The sequence below is a fragment of the Gossypium raimondii genome, chromosome 11 (genome assembly GCF_025698545.1).
Source record: "Gossypium raimondii isolate GPD5lz chromosome 11, ASM2569854v1, whole genome shotgun sequence".
Taxonomy (NCBI): Eukaryota; Viridiplantae; Streptophyta; class Magnoliopsida; order Malvales; family Malvaceae; genus Gossypium; species Gossypium raimondii.
Window position 1 is genome coordinate 12,757,007 of NC_068575.1, and position 22,380 is coordinate 12,779,386.

The 22,380-nt window shown below is 36.9% G+C and overlaps 1 protein-coding gene across 1 annotated transcript; it reads left to right on the forward strand.

Annotated features, from left to right (window-relative positions):
* The first annotated feature begins 18,098 nt into the window (after window positions 1–18,098).
* On the forward strand, window positions 18,099–19,667 carry LOC105801229 (uncharacterized). The gene is made up of 3 exons (XM_012632555.1): window positions 18,099–18,300; window positions 18,583–19,073; window positions 19,167–19,667. The coding sequence occupies exons 1-3, from the start codon at window positions 18,099–18,101 to the stop codon at window positions 19,665–19,667; spliced, it is 1,194 nt and encodes a 397-aa protein (XP_012488009.1).
* Window positions 19,668–22,380: the final 2,713 nt, after the last annotated feature.

A 22,380-nucleotide genomic window follows, 5' to 3' on the forward strand; every position in this document is an offset into this window, starting at 1 on the left:
TTCCTATAAATAAGAGTGGGATTTCATTTGGAAATCATATCAACAAATTCTAATATTCTTTCTTTCCTTCCTTCATTTTCTAATATTATTAGATTATTCTATAAAGTATTACTACGTAAATCATTTGTAGAAATTGAGTTTTTGTTATACGTTGCTTTCGGTAGATAGTGGACTATTCTCGTTAGTGCAAAACGCAAATAGTCATTGGCTTCATTGTATCTTCGAGGTTAATTTGCTTGGAACTCATTTGCACACCGAAGGTAAGTGGGGGAGAATATAACCTTAAAGATAGTGGCTTGATACACGCCTTGGAGCCTGTCCTATTTCTTCTTTTTCTGTTCGAGTTTCGATCGTGTGTTCGAGATTTTCCTTACCGAAGTTTTGAACTGACAATTAATATGTCAAATTGACAAATTTTTTTAAAAATATTAACAAAGTTAATTACTGGACTAAAAATTTTAAGTTAAAAATATTTAAGTATAATGACTAAATTTCAAATTTTATCGAAGTAGAAGGTTTGCTTGATCTATTAACCTTATATTATTTATATACTTAATATTTTATTATTTTTATATATTGAAAAGTCATATTTTTCTATTTATTTTAACATGTATTCCCCATAATTATTCAAATTAATCTTTTTTTAAAAAAAACTATAAAGATAAGCGCAATATTTGAATATAATGCTTTTTTTTAAAGGTAAAACCGTGATTTCCATAAAACCAAATCCAAGAAACAAAGTGCTGCTTTAATCAAAAACAAATCCATCTGAAATCAACAAAGAAAAACAGGAAACCCAGTAGAAAAAACTTCAGTGCACCCTTGAATCTTCTCCGGTGAACTGAAACATAGCCTCCAATGAAAAATCAGGCCAGTCCAAATGAACCCATCCAAATCAGTCATCCGTTTGGGGAACATCTCTCGTCTTTTCTACAATCACCATATCCCTCACCGCCGACGGGAAGTCCTCTATCCAAAAGGTATTTTCCGATCTGCTATTCCCCTCCCTTGCAATAAAATGTGCCACCCGATTAGCTTCCCTTCTTACATGTTTAAAACTAAGTTGATGAAAAAACTACCCCATCGATTTGATATCTAAAATGACAGAATCCAAATCTGCTCGACCAAAACCTTCCTGGTTAATTTTCTCAATTACCGTACTAGAGTCTCCTTCAACCTCCACTATGGTAAACTCCGTCTCTTTAGCAAAAAGGAGCCCTTGAAAGCATGCAACAGCTTCTGCCATAAACGCGTCTGAGATATTGTCATGATGAGTAACTCCACTTCCCATTACCTTTCCTCTTCCATTTCTAATAATAAAACCGGAGCATGATTTGTTTGTTTGGATTTTGTAGGCTGCATCAAAGTTCAGTTTAACCCACGGATCTTGAGGTGGTCTCCAACAGTCTGAACCCACCGCCTTTATTATAGGTAATTTCTCATTTAACACTCTCAATTCTTCAACCATGCTTAGGATTTTTGCTATTGAACTCTTCCTTGTAATTGAGATACCTTCCATCACTTGTTTGTTACGAGCCCACCATATTGCCCAAATCGCTATGACCACCTTTTCCCATATCCTCTCTTCCTTGTGTTGAACTAGGTGAATAAACCAGTGCCAAAAAGTCACCAAATTCTAATTACTATCCCAGGAAATACCAATACCATCCCATATATCTTTTACACTTGTAACAGCCCGATTCTGGGCCTAGTCGGAACAGTGGTTTCGGGACCACAAATCTGACGAGGGAAAATATGATTATTATTATATTTTTATGGTCTACAATTTTACCGAAAAATTTCGTAAAAATTTCGTTCGAAAATTTCGACGTTTGGGCACTCAATTTAGTCAAAAGGACTAAATTGTAAAAAGTGCAAAACTTGAGTTCTACATGTTAGTAGTGTCCAATTGTTATGAAATTTTAAATTGGAGGTCCTTATATGGTAAATAGACCATTGGTTAAGTTGGTAGACAAAAATGGACATGAGATAAGTTAAATAGGAAATTTTTAAGTTAGGGGCAATTTGATAATCTAGTAATTAAATGAATTAAAAGGGAAAAAGATGGCAAAAATCATCATCTTCTTCATTTGGACGAAATCAGCAAGGGGGAAAGCCATAGTTAGGGTTTTCAAGCTTCCAAGCTCCATAATCAAGAAAGACGAGAAGACTACCTCAAACGGGGAAAAGAGAAGATAGTGGAGTAAATAGCAAAATTGCGATGTTTTGCACCGAGGTAAGTAAACATGTGAATTAACCCATTATTTTGATATTATTTAATATTTTTTGAGATTTAATTGAACATAGAATAATTATTTGACAAAGATCCTAAAAATGTGGTTAAATTGGGAAAGGTGGTAAAGTGTTGAAAAACACGGTTTCCGGTTGAACACTCGGAATAGGCCAGAGTATATTGAATATAAAGGGGGTTGCTAAGTGCTGATTCCCCCAAGGGGTTGCTAAGTGTTGATTCCCCGAATCACTGGTGGTTGCTAAGTGCTGACTCCACCGTATCTTTAAATGTAAAAGGGGGTTGCTAAGTGCTAAATCCCCCTAAGGGGTTGCTACGTGCTGATTCCCCAGATCATTGGTGGTTGCTAAGTGCTGATTCCACCGTATCTAAGTGTGAAAGGGGTTGCTAAGTGCTGATTCCCCGAATCATTGGTGGTTGCTAAGCGCTGATCCCACCGTATCTTAAATGTGAAAGGGGTTGCTAAGTGTTGATTCCCCGACTCATGGGTGGTTGCTAAGTGCTGAATCCACCGATAACGGATAACATTTTGAGTGTTCAACGAGGAAATTGGAAAGGTGAATATTTATATATGGTGGACAAGTTTATGGGAGGAATATTGGGCTTTGATACTTAATCAATCCATATGTAAGATGGGAGAAAATATCAAAAATACAAAAGAACAATTTAAATACAAAACTGTTTTGAATAATAACAGTTGGGAAAATTTGAAAAATCACCATAAATGGTGGAAAATTAATTATAGGTTTAATAATATATGAAATTGAAGCTCGATGAGTTTATTTTCATATGAAAGAAATAGAGCAAGCAAAAGAGTTGTATATTTTAGGATATTTGAATTTTATTGAGACAGGGTTGAATTGATTTCGAAATCCCCTGTTCCAAATTTGGAAAATCACCAAAAATCGTAAAAAATAATTATGGCTTGAAATTTATATTCCCAGATTCCTTAATGAGTCTATTTTTAATATAAAAAACAAGAACATTTTTTGAATTTTATACCGGGAGTTAAGTAAATTTGAGTAAAGAGAGGTCAGAACCGTCAGGAAGTGAAATAGGGGAAAGTTTAAAGAATAAAATGTACTAATTGGATAAACCAAAAATTCTTAAAATTTTATTATGGAAAGGTATATGAGTCTAGTTTCGGGGAAAATTTACAGAATCAAATTTGGATCCCTGTAGCTCCAGATAAAAATAAATTAGTGACCGTGACTCAGAAAAATAGCCTGCTGGAAATTGAACAATTAATGAAATTTAAGTGTGATTAGAATTATGTTACTATGTAATCATGTGAGGAATTTATTTATTTGTCATATGTTTACTTACTAAGCTATATGCTTACTCGTTTTTATTTTCCCTTTATTATAGTGACATCAATCAGTTCGGAACTTGGACGACGTCAGATAATTATCCACACTATCATCAACTTTTTGGGTATTTTGCAACAAATACTTTGGAAACATGGCATGTATAGATGACTTTATGTATTGCGGTTTAAATATGTATATATATATAGTATGGTTCGGTTTAAAATGTTGGTGTTTGTTAATGAATAAATTGTGTTTGAACATACAACTGTATTTGGTTGGAATATTGAATATGTTTGAAATTGTGTTTGAAAATTTGCAGGGGGTTTTATGTAAAAATAAGCAGAAATGCTGCCGAAGTTTTATGAAAAAACAAAATAAAATTTAGTAATACCTCATACTCAGTTTCGTTAAGGAATACGGGTAAGGGGTGTTACATTTTAGTGGTATCAGAACTATGGTTTAGTCGGTTCTCGGACCAATAAAATATGTGTGAAAGTCAATCTATACATGCCATAAATATATTGTGATAGTGTGATGATTTCTGACAATTTAAAATTTTGTTTTATATAGTAAGTGGATCCTGACCGAAGTGTGGCAGATGATGTTGAAAGTAACACGCCGGCTCCCGCACAAGGGACCGCGCATGAAGAAAGTAGACATGAGACACATATTCAGGATGAGGCTTGAGAAGCCTTTCTTCGAATGATGAGTAATTGGTATACAGAATTTGTCCGTGCAAATTCGAATGTTCAACCTCCTCCACCCCCTCCTATTCCTCAACCGGTCCCCGTAGCTTCACAAAGTGTTGAATTGGTAAGATCGAGTAAACCACCGATTGACAAAATTCGAAAGCATGGGGCTGAAGATTTCAGGGCTAATGTTGATGATGATCCGAAAAAAGCAAAGTTTTGGCTTGAAAACACTATTCGGGTATTTGATGAACTATCTTGTACTCCTAAGGAATGTTTGAAATGTGCTGTGTCTTTACTGAAGGATTCAGCATACCGTTGGTGGAAAACATTAATATCGGTGGTTCCGAAAGAAAGAGTTACCTGGGACTTCTTCCAGGAGGAATTCAGAAAGAAATATATAAGCCAACGGTTTATTGATCAGAAACGCAAGGAGTTTTTTGAGTTGAAGCAGGGCCGGATGTTTGTGGAAGAATATGAAAAGGAGTTTGTCAGGCTCAGCAAATATGCCCAGGAATGTGTGCCCACGGAGGCCATTATGTGTAAAAGATTCAAAGAGGGGTTAAATGAAGATATCAGACTGTATGTTGGGGTTTTAGAGTTGAAAGAATTTGTAGTACTGGTTGATCAAGCCTGTAAGGCTGAAGAACTGAGTAAAGAAAAGAGAAGAGCGAAGATTGAAGCTCGAGACGTAAGAAAAAGGTCAATGAGCAAGACATTCCAATCCCAACCAAAGAAGCTTAAAGGGATGGATCCACGATCAACTGGTTCAGTTAGGTATTCACATAGAGATCGAGGGAAATCATATTCTGGAACTAAAACTCAAGTTATCTCAGTGGCAAGTGTGGGCAATGTGGGGAATACTAGACCCGAGTGTCAACAGTGTGGCAGGCGACATGCTGGTGAGTGTTGGGGATTTAGACGAGCCAGTTTCAGGTGTGGTTCTCAAGAACATTATATAAAAGATTGCCCCGAGAGAATAAAGGAAGAAAGATTGCAGAGAGCGGGATCGGGTGATGCTGTTAGTAGAGGTGGACCACCGAGGAATGTTGGGAGCAAAGTCAGCGGTAAAAGTGTGGTGAAAGATACAGCTGGGAGATCAGAAACTAGAGCGCCTGCCAGAACTTATGCCATACGTGCTCGTGAGGATGCATCATCTCCTGACGTGATTACTGGTACATTTTCTCTTCATGATATTGATGATGTTGCTTTGATTGACCTTGGGTCTACTCATTCATATGTATGTGTGAATTTGGTATCTAGTAAGAAATTGCCTGTTGAAAATACTGAATTATTAGTTAAAGTATCAAATCCTTTAGGCAAATATGTCTTAGTCGATAAGGTTTACAAGAATTGTCCTCTGATGATTCAAGGTCACTGTTTCCCGGCTAATTTGATGTTGTTACCATTTGATGAGTTTGATGTTATTTTGGGGATGGATTGGTTGACATTTCATGATGCCAAGGTAAATTGTAGACAGAAAATCCTTGAATTAAAGTGTGAAAACGGTGAAATTCTCTGGGTTGAAGTAGAGGAGCCGAATAAATTGGCTATGGTGATTTCGCACATGTCTGCTCAGAAATACTTGAGAAAAGGATGTGAAGCCTATATTGCATATGTGTTGAATACTGGTATAACCGGGTCGAAGCTTGAATAAGTGCCGGTAGTCTGTGAATTTCTAGACGTATTTCCAGAGGAGCTGCCTGGGTTACCTCCGATTAGAGAAGTTGAGTTTGCTATTGATTTGTTACATGGTACTGCACCGATTTCTATTGCTCCGTATCGGATGGCTCCAACTGAATTGAAAGAATTAAAAGCTCAATTACAAGAATTGACAGATAAAGGATTTGTGAGACCGAGTTTTTCTCCTTGGGGTGCTCTTGTGCTATTTGTGAAAAAGAAAGACGGCTCTATGAGACTTTGTTTTGATTATCGTCAGATCAACAAAGTGACTATAAAGAACAAGTATCCTTTGCCTAGAATTGATGATTTGTTTGACCAACTAAAAGGAGCAACAGTGTTTTCAAAGATTGATCTGAGGTCTGGTTACTATCAGTTGAGAGTTAGGGAGTCAGATGTGCCAAAGACTGCTTTCAGAACGAGGTATGGACATTATGAATTTCTGGTAATGCCTTTTGGGTTGACTAATGCTCCAGCTATTTTTATGGATTTAATGAACCGAATTTTTCGGCTGTATCTGGATAAGTTTGTGGTGGTGTTTATAGATGATATTTTAATTTATTCTCGGGATGAATCCGAGCACGTCAAACATTTGAGAACTGTGTTACAGATTCTAAGAGAGAAGAAATTGTATGCTAAATTTAGCAAAAGTGAGTTTTGGCTTTATGAGGTCGGATTCTTGGGACATATAGTTTCAAGTGATGGTATTCGGGTTGATCCAAGCAAAATTTCAGCAATTTTTTATTGGGAGCCACCAAAGAATGTGACCGAGGTTAGAAGCTTTCTGGGCTTAGCCGGGTATTACAGACGGTTTGTCAAGGGATTCTCGATGATTGCTTCTCCTATGGCTAAGTTACTACAGAAGAATGTCAAGTTTGAATGGACCGATAAATGTCAACAATGTTTCGAGAAATTGAAGGCTTTATTGACTAAGGCACCAATGTTGGTACAACCTGAGTCAGGGAAGGAGTTCATAATTTACAGTGATGCATCGTTGAATGGTCTTGGGTGTGTATTAATGCAAGAGGGCAAAGTAATAGCTTATGCTTCGAGACAACTGAAACCGCATGAGAAGAATTATCCGACGCATGATTTAGAATTGGCTGCCATTGTTTTTGCTTTAAAAATTTGGCATCATTATTTGTATGGTGAGAAATGTCAAATCTTCACTGATCATAAAAGTTTGAAGTATTTAATGAATCAAAAAGACTTGAATTTACGGCAACGAAGATGGCTCGAACTAATAAAAGACTATGAGTTAGTGATTGATTATCATCCTGGAAAAGCTAATGTAGTTGCTGATGCCTTGAGCAGAAAGTCTTTATTTTCTATGAGAGCTATGAGTACGAGATTAACTTTATCTGATGATGGTTCAATTTTGGCTGAATTGAGGGCTAGACCGTTATTCCTTCAGCAAATCCGGGAAGCTCAAAAGAACGACAGTGAGTTGCAAGCCAGGAGAGCTCAGTGTGAATCAAGTGTTGACTCAGATTTTTGAATTAGATCAGATGATTGTCTCATGTTCCGGGATAGGGTATGTGTACCGAGAAATGATGAGTTGATTCTGCCAATTTTATGTGAGGCACACAGTGGTGATTTGTCAGTTCACCCAGGTAGTGTGAAAATGTATAATGATTTGAAGAAATTGTATTGGTGGCCGGGCATGAAAAAGGATATCTCAGAATTTGTATCAAAGTGTTTAATTTGCCAACAAGTGAAAGCTGAACATCAAGTACCATCGGGTTTACTCCAACCAGTAATGATTCCAGAGTGGAAATGGGGCAGCATCACGATGGATTTTGTGACGGGATTGCCTCTGACTCCAAAGAAGAAGGATGCTATTTGGGTAATTGTTGACAAATTAACGAAGTCAACCCATTTCATTCCTGTACGCATTGATTATTCACTTGACAAGTTGGCGGAGTTATATATTACTGAAATAGTGAGATTACATGGGGTGCCTAAATCTATTATATCGGATAGAGATCCGAGGTTCACTTCGAGGTTTTGGATAAAGTTGCAAGAAGCCTTGGGTACGAAATTCAAGTTTAGTACCGCGTTTCATCTGCAGACTGACGGGCAATCAGAAAGAGTGATTCAAGTTCTGGAAGACATGCTCCGGTGTTGTATTTTAGAATTTGAAGGCAGTTGGGAGAAATATCTACCATTGGTTGAATTTGCTTACAACAATAGCTATCAGTCAAGTATACGAATGGCACCGTATGAAGCGTTATATGGGCGTAAGTGTAGAACTCCTTTATATTGGACTGAGCTTGGTGAGAACCGAATTCATGGAGTTGACTTGGTGAAAGAAACTGAAGAAAAAGTGAAAATAATCTATGACTGCTTAAAGGCTGCTTCAGATCGGCAAAAGTCATATGCGGATTTAAAGTGAAAAGAGATTGAGTTTCAAGTAGGTGATAGAGTGTTTTTGAAAGTATCTCCATGGAAGAAGATTTTGAGATTTGGTCGTAAAGGCAAATTGAGTCCACGTTTTATTGGACCGTATGAAGTTATTGAAAGGATTGGACCCGTAGCTTATCGGTTAGCCTTACCAGTAGAGCTGGAAAGAATACATAATGTATTTCATGTATCGATGTTGCGACGCTATCTTTCAGATCCTTCACATATAGTTTCTCCAACAGAGATTGAAATTCGATCGGATATGACTTATGAGGAGGAACCGATAAAGATTTTGGCTCGAGAGATTAAACAGTTGAGAAATAAAAGTATAGCTTTAGTGAACGTGTTGTGGCAAAAACATGGAATGGAAGAGGCTACGTGGGAACCGGAGGAAGTTATGAGGAAACAGTACCCAAACCTCTTTTCCGGTAAGATTTTCGGGGACGAAAATCCTTAAGGGGGGAGAATTGTAACAGCCCGATTCTGGGCCTAGTCGGAATAGTGGTTTCGGGACTACAAATTCGACGAGGGAAAATATGATTATTATTATATTTTTATGGTCTACAATTTTACTGAAAAATTTCGTAAAAATTTCGTTCGAAAATTTCGACGTTTGAGCACTCAATTTGGTCAAAAGGACTAAATTATAAAAACTACAAAAGTTGAGTTCTACATGTTAGAAGTGTCCAATTGTTATGAAATTTTAAATTGGAGGTCTTTATATGGTAAATAGACCATTGGTTAAGTTGGTAGACAAAAATGGACATGAGATAAGTGAAATAGGAAATTTTTAAGTTAGGGGCAATTTGGTAATCTAGTAATTAAATGAATTAAAAGGGAAAAAGATGGCAAAAATCATCATCTTCTTCATTTGGACGAAATCAGCAAGGGGGGAAGCCATAGTTAGGGTTTTCAAGCTTCCAAGCTCCATAATCAAGAAAGACGAGAAGACTACCTCAAACGGGGAAAAGAGACGATAGTGGAGTAAATTGCAAAATTGCGATATTTTGCATTGAGGTAAGTAAACATGTGAATTAACGCATTATTTTGATATTATTTAATATTTTTTGAGATTTAATTGAACATAGAATAGTTATTTGGCAAAGATCCTAAAAATGTGGTTAAATTGGGAAATGTGGTAAAGTGTTGAAAAACACGGTTTCCGGTTGAACACTCGGAATAGGCCGGAGTTTATTGAATATAAAGGGGGTTGCTAAGTGCTGATTCCCTCAAGGGGTTGCTAAGTGCTGATTCCCCGAATCACTGGTGGTTGCTAAGTGCTGACTCCACCGTATCTTTAAAAGTAAAAGGGGGTTGCTAAGTGCTGATTCCCCCAAGGGGTTGCTAAGTGCTGATTCCCCGAATCATTGGTGGTTGCTAAGTGCTGGTTCCACCGTATCTGAGTGTGAAAGGGGTTGCTAAGTGCTGATTCCCCGAATCATTGGTGGTTCCTAAGTGCTGATCCCACCGTTTCTTAAATGTGAAAGGGGTTACTAAGTGCTGATTCCCCGACTCATTGGTGGTTGCTAAGTGCTGAATCCACCGATAACGGATAACATTCTGAGTGTTCAACGAGGAAATTGGAAAGGTGAATATTTATATATGATGGACAAGTTTATGGGAGGAATATTGGGTTTTGATACTTAATCAATCCATATGTAAGATGGGAGGAAATATCAAAAATACAAAAGAACAATTTAAATACAAAACTTTTTTTAATAATAACAGTTGGGAAAATTTGAAAAATCACCATAAATGGTGGAAAATGAATTATAGGTTGAATAATATATTAAATTGAAGCTGGATGAGTTTATTTTCATATGAAAGAAATAGAGCAAGAAAAAGAGTTGTATATTTGGGGATATTTGAATTTTATTGAGACAGGGTTGAATTGATTTCGAAATCCCCTGTTCGAAATTTGGAAAATCACCAAAAATCATAAAAAAATAATTATGGCTTGAAATTTATATGCCTGGAACTTATTAATGAGTCTATTTTTACTAGAAATAAACTAAAACATTTTTCAAATTTTATACAGGGAGTTAAGTAAATTTTAGTAAAGGGAGGTTAGAACTGTCAGGCAGTTAAACAGGGGAAAGTTTAAAGAATAAACTGTACTAATTGGCGAACCAAAAATTCTGAAAAGTTTATGGTGGAAAGATATATGAGTCTAGTTTTGGCAAAAATTTACAGAATCCAATTTTGATCCCTGTAGCTCCAGATAAAAATAAATTAGGGACCGTGACTCAGAAAACAGCTTGCTAGAAATTGAACAATTAATGAAATTTAAGTGTGATTAAAATCATGTTACTATGTAATCATGTGAGGAATTTATTTATTTGTCATATGTTTACTTACTAAGCTATATGCTTACTCGTTTTTATTTTTCCTTGATTATAGTGACATCAACTTTTTGGGTATTTTGCAACTAATACTTTGGAAACATGGCATGTATAGATGACTTTATGTATTGCGGTTTAAATAAGTATATATATAGTATGGTTCGGTTTAAAATGTTGGTGTTTTTTAATGGATAAATTGTGTTGGAACATTCAACTGTATTTGGTTGGAATATTGAATATGTTTGAAATTGTGTTTGAAAATTTGCAGGGGGTTTTATGTAAAAATAAGTAGAAATGCTGCCGAAATTTTATTAAAAAAAAATTAGTAATACCTCATACTCAGTTCCGTTAAGGAATACGGGTAAGGGGTGTTACAACACTGTTACATTCTGCGACCACATGTAATAAAGATTCTGAACCGATATTGCATCGAGAGCAAATTGCAGAGTTTCTAATCCTTCGATTAAAAAGTACTTGGCCTGTTGGCAAAAATCCTGTTGGAGCTCGCCACATCGTTATTTTGATCTTAGCAGGTATAGATAAAGACCACAATTTTTTGAACACCATTTGGATATCCTCTGATATTTCCGTAGTGTCTCTTTGATACATTAGCTCTTTATAACCACTACGTACACTGTACTGACCCGTTTTCTCCCCACGCCACTCCTGACAGTCTTCACATCTAGTTTTAGATAGGGGAATACACTTGATCGCCTCCACCTCCTTATTAGAAAAACGACTGAAAATTAGCTCTTCTTTCCATATCCGATTTTCCTGATCAATTAGTTGACTCACTGTTTGGACTGAAACATGAACGGGTCATGTATTAATCTTGTTCCCCACCAATTGTGGTACCCACCGATCTTGCCAAATCGAGATGTTCTCACCTGTTCCAACCCTCCATCCCAACTGACGTTCCAGCAACCCTCGTGCCGCATATATACTTTTCCAAGTATACAACGGGTGAGTCCCAAGTCTTGCTTCCTAAAAGCTTGATCGAGGGTAGTATTTAGCCTTATAAATTCTAGCTAACAATGAATCCGGATTAACCACTAACCGCCATCCTTGTTTAGCTAACAAAGCAATATTAAATTTCCCCATGTCATGAAAATTTAAACCACCCCTCTCTTTAGCTTTACATAATTCAGACCAACAGCTCCAATATAAACCTCGGCGGTTACCTCCCTTGCTCCACCAGAATCTATTCAGAACTTTTTCCATATCGACACATAATGACTTGGGAAGAAGAAAACAGGACATGGCATAAATCGGGATAGCCTGTAACACTATTTTGATGAAAACTTCTTTACACCCTTGAGAAAGCATCCGACTTCCCCACCTGTTCACCCTTTTCCTCAACCTGTCAATGATATTTTGAAAAGCCTCTTTCTTCTTTCTCCCCACCATAGTAGGAAATCCCAAGTACTTTTCCATACTCGAAACTATTCTAACACCCATCCTATTAGTTAAAAGATATCGACTTTCAATAGAGCAATTAGAACTAAAGAAAATTGAGACTTTTCCATGTTAATCTTCTGACCTGACGCTTTCTCGTAAGCCTCAATGAAGCCCATCACCCGTCGACATCCATCTTCATTCGCATCACCAAAGATTATGCTATATTATGCTATCATCCGCAAAAAATAAGTGAGTTACCCTCGGACCTCCCCTACACACACGGGCTCCCTTAATCAAACCAGTCTGCATGACTTTCTTAAGAATACTTGAAAAACCTTCTGTACAGATAAGAAACAAATAGGGACTAAACAGATCCCGTTGTCTAAGACCACGTCCTGGTTGGAAATACTCACTTAATCTCCCGTTAATCGTAACCGCATACTGGACCAAAGATATACAATGCTAAATCAATTCCACCCACTTTTCAGCAAACCCCATATTTCTCATCATCCCCACTATAAAATCCCACTCGACTCTGTCATATGCTTTACTCATGTCTAATTTTAAAGCAAAAGAACCATTCTTCCCTTTTCGTCTGTTTTTGAAAGAGTGAAGGATTTCATAAGTTGTAAGAATGTCATCAGTCACAAGCCGACCAGGAACAAATGCTCCTTGGGCATCGTCAATACATACTTCCAAAACTCTATACTTCCAAAACTCTTTTAAACCTGTTTGTAATAACTTTCACGATAATTTTGTAAAGCACCGTACATAGACTTATAGGCCGGAAGGACATCATACAATCTGGCGTTGAGACTTTGGGGATTAAAACAATAATTGTGGAATTTACCTCGTTTAAACTGTCCTCCCTGTTAAGCACTCCAATACAAAATTTTGTGACATCCTCGCCAACAATTCCCCAAAATTTTTGAAAGAACACCGCTTGAAAGCCATCAAAACCTGGTGCTTTAGTTCCTCCCATTTCCATAACAGCCTTGCTAATTTCTTCAGCTCGAAAATTTTCCAATAGCCTACTGTTCATCTCTTCTGTTATTGTTTTCTGCACCCTTTCAAAAATTCTTCGTGCCCCCTGCATCCCTCACTGGAAAATAACCCTTTAAAGTAATCGGTAGTAATCCGCATCAAATCATCTTCCTTGTCTTTCATTGACCCATCTGCATCCTTTAGTCCAACAATCCTATTTTTACGACGTCTACTTGAAGCACAATTATGGAAAAATCTAGTATTTCGATCTCCATATCGTAACCAATTCGCTCTACCCCGATGTTCCCAATATAATTCCTCCTTATCCATTTCTAAATTCAGCTCTAATTTGGTTTGTATTGTCGCCTCAATGATATCATCTGAAGGTTCTTCCGCAGTTAAATTATGCAGACGCCTTGTTAATATCTCTATGACCTCCACTATCTCTTTCTTCAACCTACTTATCCACCTATTCAGTCCCTCCCCCACCATATTAAGCCTTTCAGGTACAGTCACATTTTGATTAGAATCCCACAAAGTTTATACTTGTTCAAAACATGAGTCTTCTAATAACCACGCCATTTTAAACCGAAAATGACCTCCCAACCTGGATGAAGTGCTTAAGCCAGATGATAACTCTGTATTGAATAGCAAAGGGCAATTGTCTGAAATTATATTATCTATATGAGAAAGACTATAGGATGGGAAAATCTCCGACCAAGCTCGGTTTGCCACTCCCCTATCAAGGCGTTCCCTTATATTATTAACCCCAAAATTTCCTATTTCCCACGTATACCAGCGACCATATATCCCAGATCCACTAGACCACAATCTTCCAAAACAGTCCGAAAAGCCTCTATTTGCCTATCATCCCTTAACCGTCCTCCCTATTTTTCTGAACTAAACATAATTTCGTTGAAATCCCCTATAACAACCCAAGGCAAGTCGTTTTTCACACCCAACTGTCTTAAAATGTTCCAAGATTCAAACCTCCTTCTAATATCAGGAATACCATAGAACCCCATTAGCCACCATTTTGTACCACCAGCATTATTGTAACAACAACATTAATGTAATTTTCTGACCAACTCAAAACAGAAACATCCACCATGTGACACCAGCTTAAAAAAAGGCCCCCTCTTGAGCCCTGGGCTGAAACATCAAACCCATTCTCAAAACCATACTTTCTTCTTATCCTTTCCATCCTATTCCTCTCCACTTTCGTCTCCATAAAGAAGACAATTTGGGTATAATATTTTTTCAGCACATGCTGAACTCTTCGAACAGACCGTGGGTTCCCCAGCCCACGGACGTTCCAGCTAAAAATTTTCATAATGCTCGGCTGACCTGCCCAACAGGTTCAGCCGTTTGAATGATTTGTCCTTCCTCAATCCCCTTTGTCCATCGCAACTCTTCGATAGGAGACCCAAGAAGATCATTATTGGGCCTAGGTCTCTTTTTCCCGTCTCCTACAATAATGGGCTCCACTTCATCAGCGATACCTACCTCCATCAAATCTGTTTTACAGCCTTCATCATGCAGAATCTGTTTAGACTTTCCATATAAATTTAAGCCCAAATTTGCTCCATCATTCCTCATTAGATTACTGCCAAATATCTTCTTTCCTTCCTTCTCGCCTTCATTTGAATATAATGTTAAATAATCAAATGATAACATATCATTTAAAGAAATAGATTTATTTTTAAAAAGTTTAGATATGATGAAGCAAATGGTGACACATTATATGAAATAAATTAAGTGAATTTACTTTAAAAAAATTTAAATGGAATATTGCCATCCGATTCTTTGCCTATATACTACATAAGATTACACATTATCAATGTATCAATAATAAATTCATAACACAAAAATCAATATTTGATTTACTACCATATATACGATGACACATGGTTCATTCTTTAGCTTCTTCTTGTAAACTTTTCTCCGTTCTACATTTCCTCATTTAGATGTGAGCCCCTTTGAATGGGCGTTTATTTTAGTGTAGTGTGTTTAGTTTTATTTTTATCTTATACTATAATATTATTACAGTATCTAATCTCACAACCACCGCTGATTTATACTAATTGCAGGTAAACGCACCGCCTATCCAAAAAGGCTCGTGATATAGTACTATATTTCAACTTTCTCAAATTTAACACTAATTGATGCGAGCCTCAAGGCTCAATTTCAGACTCATGGATGTGATGAGCTTACACTAACTCAAGGCTCAACCAAGCTATCAATTTTCAAGCTGAAAAGATTAGTCAACTTGTGATAAATATTTGTATGGCATCCAGACATTTATGGATTAAGATGTCTCCATAGTGTTCGAACATCTATCTCTTAGTTTCGAAACGCGCTTTGAATCACTCAATTTGAGTTTGAGAACTCAAGTTATGGTCATTTTAGTTAAGGCTACGCTTGCAAAAATTCAGGATGGGATTATGATGGGAATTACGAGTTTTGGGATTTTAATTTGAGTTTAAATCTTTTAATTCGAGTTTAAATCTTTTGGGTTCAGGTTTTAGACTTAATTTTTATTATATATGAGCCCAATATTATATTTATCAACTATTATTATTTTTTATTATTTTATTCCATTTTTTATAATTATTAAGTATTTTAAGTTATTCAAGATTTTTATGTCAACAAGAAAATATAGTTTAAAACTACCTCTTGTTTTGATTAATTAGAGTTCTAATACACCTAAGAGTTTTATTTAGATTTATTTAGCTAGACTATATAAAGGCCCTTACATTGTACACAAAAAACAATTTATCATTATTCAATTTATCTTTTAAGTTAATAAATTCTCTGTTAAGTTCAATTTTTAGCTTAATTTACTTGACTAAATTATCTAAATTGTTGATTAATCTTTGATTAATTAAATCTTAAATCAATCTAAATTACATCAAGTACATTCCATGCCATGATAATTAATTTTCATTCTAATTCGGCAATTTAACGTCAATCTTATGTCATGTGCAGGTGAGGGACATTTGAATGTCCGTATGGGCTCAATTGGAATTTAATATGCATGAATAAGCTGCTGAATCACGATCATATGATGGTTAAATGAATTAAATTAACATTGGGACAAAATTCGGTCCAATTAGAAGTACAGTAGGCCAAACATGCGACAAAATCAACAAGGGAATTATTATTAATTTCCTTCTTGCTAGCGGTGGCTGACTCCAATTGAATCAAGGAAGCCAAATCAGCCTTGAAGAGTTGAATTACAGTTAAACTCTACTAAGCTGAGGCTATTCGACGGGTTTAGCTAGGAAAAGGGGGATAAGATCAAATTTAATTTTGAATTGTTGGAAGTTATTATCCCATAAATAGAGATGACCAGCAGCTGAAAAGAAGTCGTCGAAAAATAGAGGAAAAAATAGCATCAGAGAGGCGTGGCACTCGAGCGAAGGAAAATATCAAATTGATCCAGTAAAATTCGATCAAGCAATTGAAGCAGCAGCCCAGAATTTTAGCTAATCGGAAGAAGGGAAGCTCGACGATTGGAGGAATTTTCTTCTCCTAGATTCAGTTTGTAATTTATGCTGATTATAATTGATTTTGTTTCAACTGCTATGAGTGGCTAGAATATTCAAGCTTAGTTAGACACTTATGAAACCTAGCACAAGGAATTTGAAGATTTATTTTGTTTAAATTTATATTTGGCATTCTTGAGTTGCTTGTTTTATCGTTCAAGGAAATTTTCTAAATCAATTAGATTGATCACCTACTTAATTTAGGACTTTTCTCATAATCATCTAAGTGCAACTGAGTAATCGAATATCTTAATTACACTTAGAACTGGTGATGATTAATTGGCATGCCGCTAATTGAAGCAACTATGGATTTAATTTTGGAAGCCGCTGGAGGATTTTCCTTAATTAACACAAGGTGAAGTCTTTAAAATACTGAATGCACTTTTAATTAGTCAACAAAGAATAATTAAAGGTAGGATTTCAATTATGAATGTTCTCTAATTGAATTTAAATTTACTTGGGATAGGAATTCACTTCGTAAGTGCATTTTCAGCTTTGTTGCTAGATTGGACTACTAAAATAATTTAAGATCGCGAAGGACTTGTGCTTGGTGGGTTAAGGCATCAATAACTAAGCATCATTTCTCTTTAATTTGACAATTTTTTCAGCATTCACAATTTAAGCTACAATTTATTCGTTAATTTAGATCATTATTAGCAAACCCCCCATTTTTCCTTTCTTGTCTGCATTTTATATTACCTTAATTACAATTCCCTTCAAATAGATTTGACGCGAACTTCTCCGTGGGATAATTCCCTATCTACCATATATTACCAGTTAATGTTGGTTGAATAACGGATTTAATGTAGTGGTCATAACGATAGCTACCAAATTTTGGCACCGTTGCTGGGGAAGCGACGTAGTCAAATCTATTTGATTTTCAGAACTTACTTTGTTTTCTTATTTTTGTTTATGCAGGTAGATTAGTCCCTTTAGTATATGTTATTAAGGAGTGGATGACGAACATCGAAAGACCCTGTTAACATTACTGATCGACAAGCCGAACATTCCAACCCCCACGTTGAGCCTAACGTTTCAGAGGATTCCAACATGGGTAACCAGACCTTGAAGCAATTAGCCGCACCTAACTTGGCCGCGGAACCACCATCTATCACGTATCTCGCCCTTGATAGGCCATTAAAGCTTAATTCGAGATTCCTGAATTTGTTGCCAAAATTCAATGGGTTACCAGGTGAGGACCCTTACCGGCATATTAATGAATTTTTAATTACTTGTTCAATTATGCAGCCAGATGGCATTGAAGAGGAACAAATCAAGCTTCGAGCCTTTCCTTTCTCATTACAAGGTTTGGCGAAGGATTGGTTATATTACATGCCACCAGGTTCATTCACAACTTGGACAGGGTTACATAAGGCTTTCCTTGTGAAGTATTTTCCGGCATCAAGGATAGGGTCGATTAGGAAAGAAATTTGTGGAATTAAGTAGCTGGTAGGTGAGTCACTATATGAGTACTGGGAAAGATTTAAACGGCTATGTGCGAGTTGTCCACAGCATCGATTAGCGAGCAGCTTTTAGTGCAATATTTTTATGAAGGTCTGATGCCACAAGATCGAGGTATGATTGATGCCGTGAGTGGAGGTGCATTGGTTGATAAAACTCCTGAGCAAGCCCGAAATTTGATCGCTAATATGGCACAAAATACACAGCAATTCGATCTTAGGAGGTCCGACTTGGGTAAATGAATGGATGAGGGCCAGTCGAGTATGATGGAGGCTCAATTAGCTAATTTAACGGCTATGGTAAGTAAGTTGATGACTGGAGGTACTGCGAAAGCTTCACTATGTGGCATTTGTTGTTTAGAAGGACATACCATAGATATGTGTCCGACATTACAGGAAGGGGAAGCTAACGTCGTCTTTCCAAATCAGAGGAGGTATGATCCATACTCAGCTACTTATAATGAGGGATGGAGAGATCACCCTAATCTTAGATATCAAAACTGAGCTACGCCTCCAGGATTTGAGCAGCAAAATTCCCGACCATATAATATGTCACAACCAACCCATCAAAACCTGAGTGCCGAAGCCAAGACCCATACCATGCTTGAACAAATGATGAAGATGATGGCTAACCAGAAGAAGGAAATCGATGGAAGGCTTCAGTCTTTGGAATCGACAGTGACGCAGTTGCAAACCAGAACCTCGTCGACCAACGTAAATCTTGAGAACTTGCAAGCACAGGTAAATAATCTGTTACCATCACAGCCCGTGGCAAATCCGAGGGATAATGTCAGTGCTATAACCTTGCGAAGTGGGAAGGAGTTGAGATCGATATTAAAAAAGGTCCAAAATAGCGACGAGGAAGACGACATTGAGGGAAAAAAGGTCCGATTTAGTAATATTGAAGAGGAAAATTTAGCCTTGCCAAAGGCTGATTTACAACCGTCGCAAGCAGCACCAAAGGAAGCATGGAAATCACGTTTACAACAGCCCACTACTTCGCACGATGCAACAAATTTTGAATAGGAAATGAGGGTTCCCGAGCTTTGAGCACAAACAAGTCAGAACGCTAATAATCAACTTCGGTCTTATGTGCCGAAGGCACCATTTCCACAGCGTTTGAGGAAGGAAAAGTCAGACGACGTCAATGCCGAAATTCTAGAGACTTTCCGTAAGGTACAAGTTAATATTCCATTGATTGATGCAATAAAACAAGTGCCTAGATATGCTAAGTATTTGAAAGAATTATGCACATCTAAAAGGAAATTAATTGGAAATGAAAAAATTAGCTTAGGCGAAAATGTCTCTGCGGTATTTCAAAAGAAACTCCCAACTAAATGCAAAGATCCGGGAATGTTTTCGATACCTTGTAAGATAGGAGACCTTAAACTTGATAGAGCCATGCTTGATTTGGGAGCTTCTATAAATGTCATGCCTAGGAGTATCTACGATAGGGTTCAATTAGGTGCATTGAAAGACACAGGACTGATAATTCAACTAGCAGATAGGAGTAATGCCTACCCTGATGGTGTTTTAGAAGATGTTCTAGTGCAAATAAATGAGTTAGTCTTTCCGGCTGATTTTTATGTTTTAGACATGTGACCTAATGAAAATTCAATTGATGTGCCCTTACTCTTAGGTAGACCTTTTCTTAAGACTGTGAGAACGAAAATTGATGTACATAAAGGGAATTTAACTATGGAATTTGATGGTGAGATAATTAAATTTAATATATTTGATGTTATGAGGTATCCCACTGATATTAATTTCGTGTTTACTCTTGATGTAATTGACAATTTTGTTCAAGATGTCTATCAATTAGGGGATGAGGACGAGTTGAAAAGCGTTCTAGTTAAGAGCATTTTTGATATTGATGAGCATGAATTTATCGTTTCTGATTCTTTAATTGACTCAGTTTATGCATTAGACTCACCCAAATTGACACGATTCAAGCCGATCCTCCCTGACCTTACGGTGACTGGTAAGCAAATTCCTTCATTGATTTCACCACCTAAATTGGAGATAAAAGAGCTGCCCGAAAATTTAAAGTACATTTATTTGGGTGAAAATCAAACTTTACCATTGATAGTGTCGAATGCTTTAACCAAAATGCAAGAATCTAAGCTACTTAGAGTTCTTAGGGAACATAAAGAAGTCTTCGGTTGGACACTAGCCGACATTCGGGAGCTTAGTACGACTTTATGTACTCACAAGATAGCCTTAGAACCAGATTCAGTCCCCAAAAGAGACCCCCAACGCCAACTGAATCCGCCAATGATGGAGGTAGTTAAGACTGAAATTTTAAAATGGTTGGAAGCCGATGTTATTTATCCTATAGCCGATTCAAAGTGGGTAAGTCCAATTCATGTTGTACCTAAAACGGGAGGAATCACAATAGTTACCAACGAAGAAGGGTTGGAAATTCCTACAAGGCTGCAGAACGGCTGGCGGGTGTGTATAGATTATAGGAAGCTAAATAAAGCCACTAAAAATACCACTACCCCCTCCCATTCATGGATCAAATGTTAGAAAGGTTAGCTGGTCGCTCACATTTTTGTTTTTTAGATGGCTATTCAGGTTATTTACAAGTACCCATCGCACTTGAGGATCAAGGGAAGACCAACTTCACTTGCCCGTTTGGAACTTACGCCTTCAAGAGAATGCCTTTTGGATTGTGCAACGCACCAGCCACTTTTCAAAGAGGTATAACGAGTATATTTTCGGATTTAATTTCACATTTAATGGAGGTGTTCATGGATGACTTTACTGTTTATGGTGATTCATTTGATCAATGTTTGCATCATCTTGTGTTAGTTCTTAGACGTTGCATTGAGACTAATCTGATATTGAATTTTGAGAAATGCCATCTCATAGTGTTGGGGCATGTCGTCTCAGCTAAAGGATTAGAAGTCGACCAAGCCAAAGTCGAGGTAGTTAAAAATCTACCTTATCCAATTACTGTGAAAGGAATTCGATCCTTCTTGGGACATGTAGGTTTTTACTGTCGGTTCATCAAGAACTTTTCGCAAATATTGTCATCTTTGTGTGCATTTCTAGGTAAGGATGTCGCATTTGAATTTAATGAGAATTGCAAAAAATCTTTTGATGAATTGAAATTCAAATTAATCACGGCTCGTATCATTGAAGGACCGAATTATGCATTACCCTTCGAGATTTTATGTGATGCTAGTGATAGAAATCATTGAAAGTGCACTTGGGCAAAGAAATGGTAGGGAGTCTTATATTATTAGGTATGCTAGCGAGCTATTAAACCCAGCTCAGTGCAATTACACCATGACTGAGAAAGAACTCTATGCCATTGTTTTTGCCTTAGAGAAATTCAGAGCGTACTTGTTAGGAGTCAAAGTTGTTGTATTTTCTGACCATAGTGCTCTTCAATATTTGTTGCATAAAAAAGAAGCTAAGCCGAGATTAATAAGATGGAATTTTCTTTTGCAAGAATTCGACTTAGAGATTAAGGATAAGAAGGGTAGAGAAAACCTTGTGGCTAATCATTTAAGTAGGATAGAGACTGGGATTTTGAGGAATGAGCCGAGTGATTTATTTCCCAATGAGCGACTTTATAATTTGTCTAGTGTTTTGCCATGGTATGCTGACATAGTGAACTACTCAGTGACTAAAGAGTTCCCCACAAATGCACCTAGGCACTAGAGAGAAAAAATTAGGAGTCAAGCCCGATTTTATTTATGGGAAGAGCCATACCTTTGGCGATTTTGTAGTGACCAAATAATTAGGCGTTGTGTTGATGATAGTGAGATAGATTCGGTGCTTAATTTTTGTCATTATCGAGAGGGTGGGGGACATTTTGGGCCTAAGAGAATAGCTCATAAAATACTTGAGTGTGGGTTATTTTGGCCAACTATTCATAAAGATTCATATGCATTTTGTAAAAATTGCGCATCATGTCAAAAAACTTGCAATTTAAGTAGCAGAAATCAAATGCCATTACATAATTTTTATGTTTGTGATATATTTGATGTATGGGGTATAGATTTTATGGGCCCTTTTCCTTCTTCTTTCGGTTATCTATACATTCTTGTGTGTGTTGATTACTTGTTGAAATGGGTAGAAGCATTTTCAACTAGGGCCGATGATGCTAGAACTGTGGTGAAACTTCTTAAGACCAACATTTTAAATAGATATGGGTACCAAGGGCTATAATCAGTGACAAGGGAACACATTTCTGTAATAGAACCTTGAAAGCTTTATTTGCACAATTTGGTGTCACCCACAAAGTGTCGACAGCTTATCACCCTCAAACCAATGGGCAAGCCGAGAGTAGTAACAAGGAAAT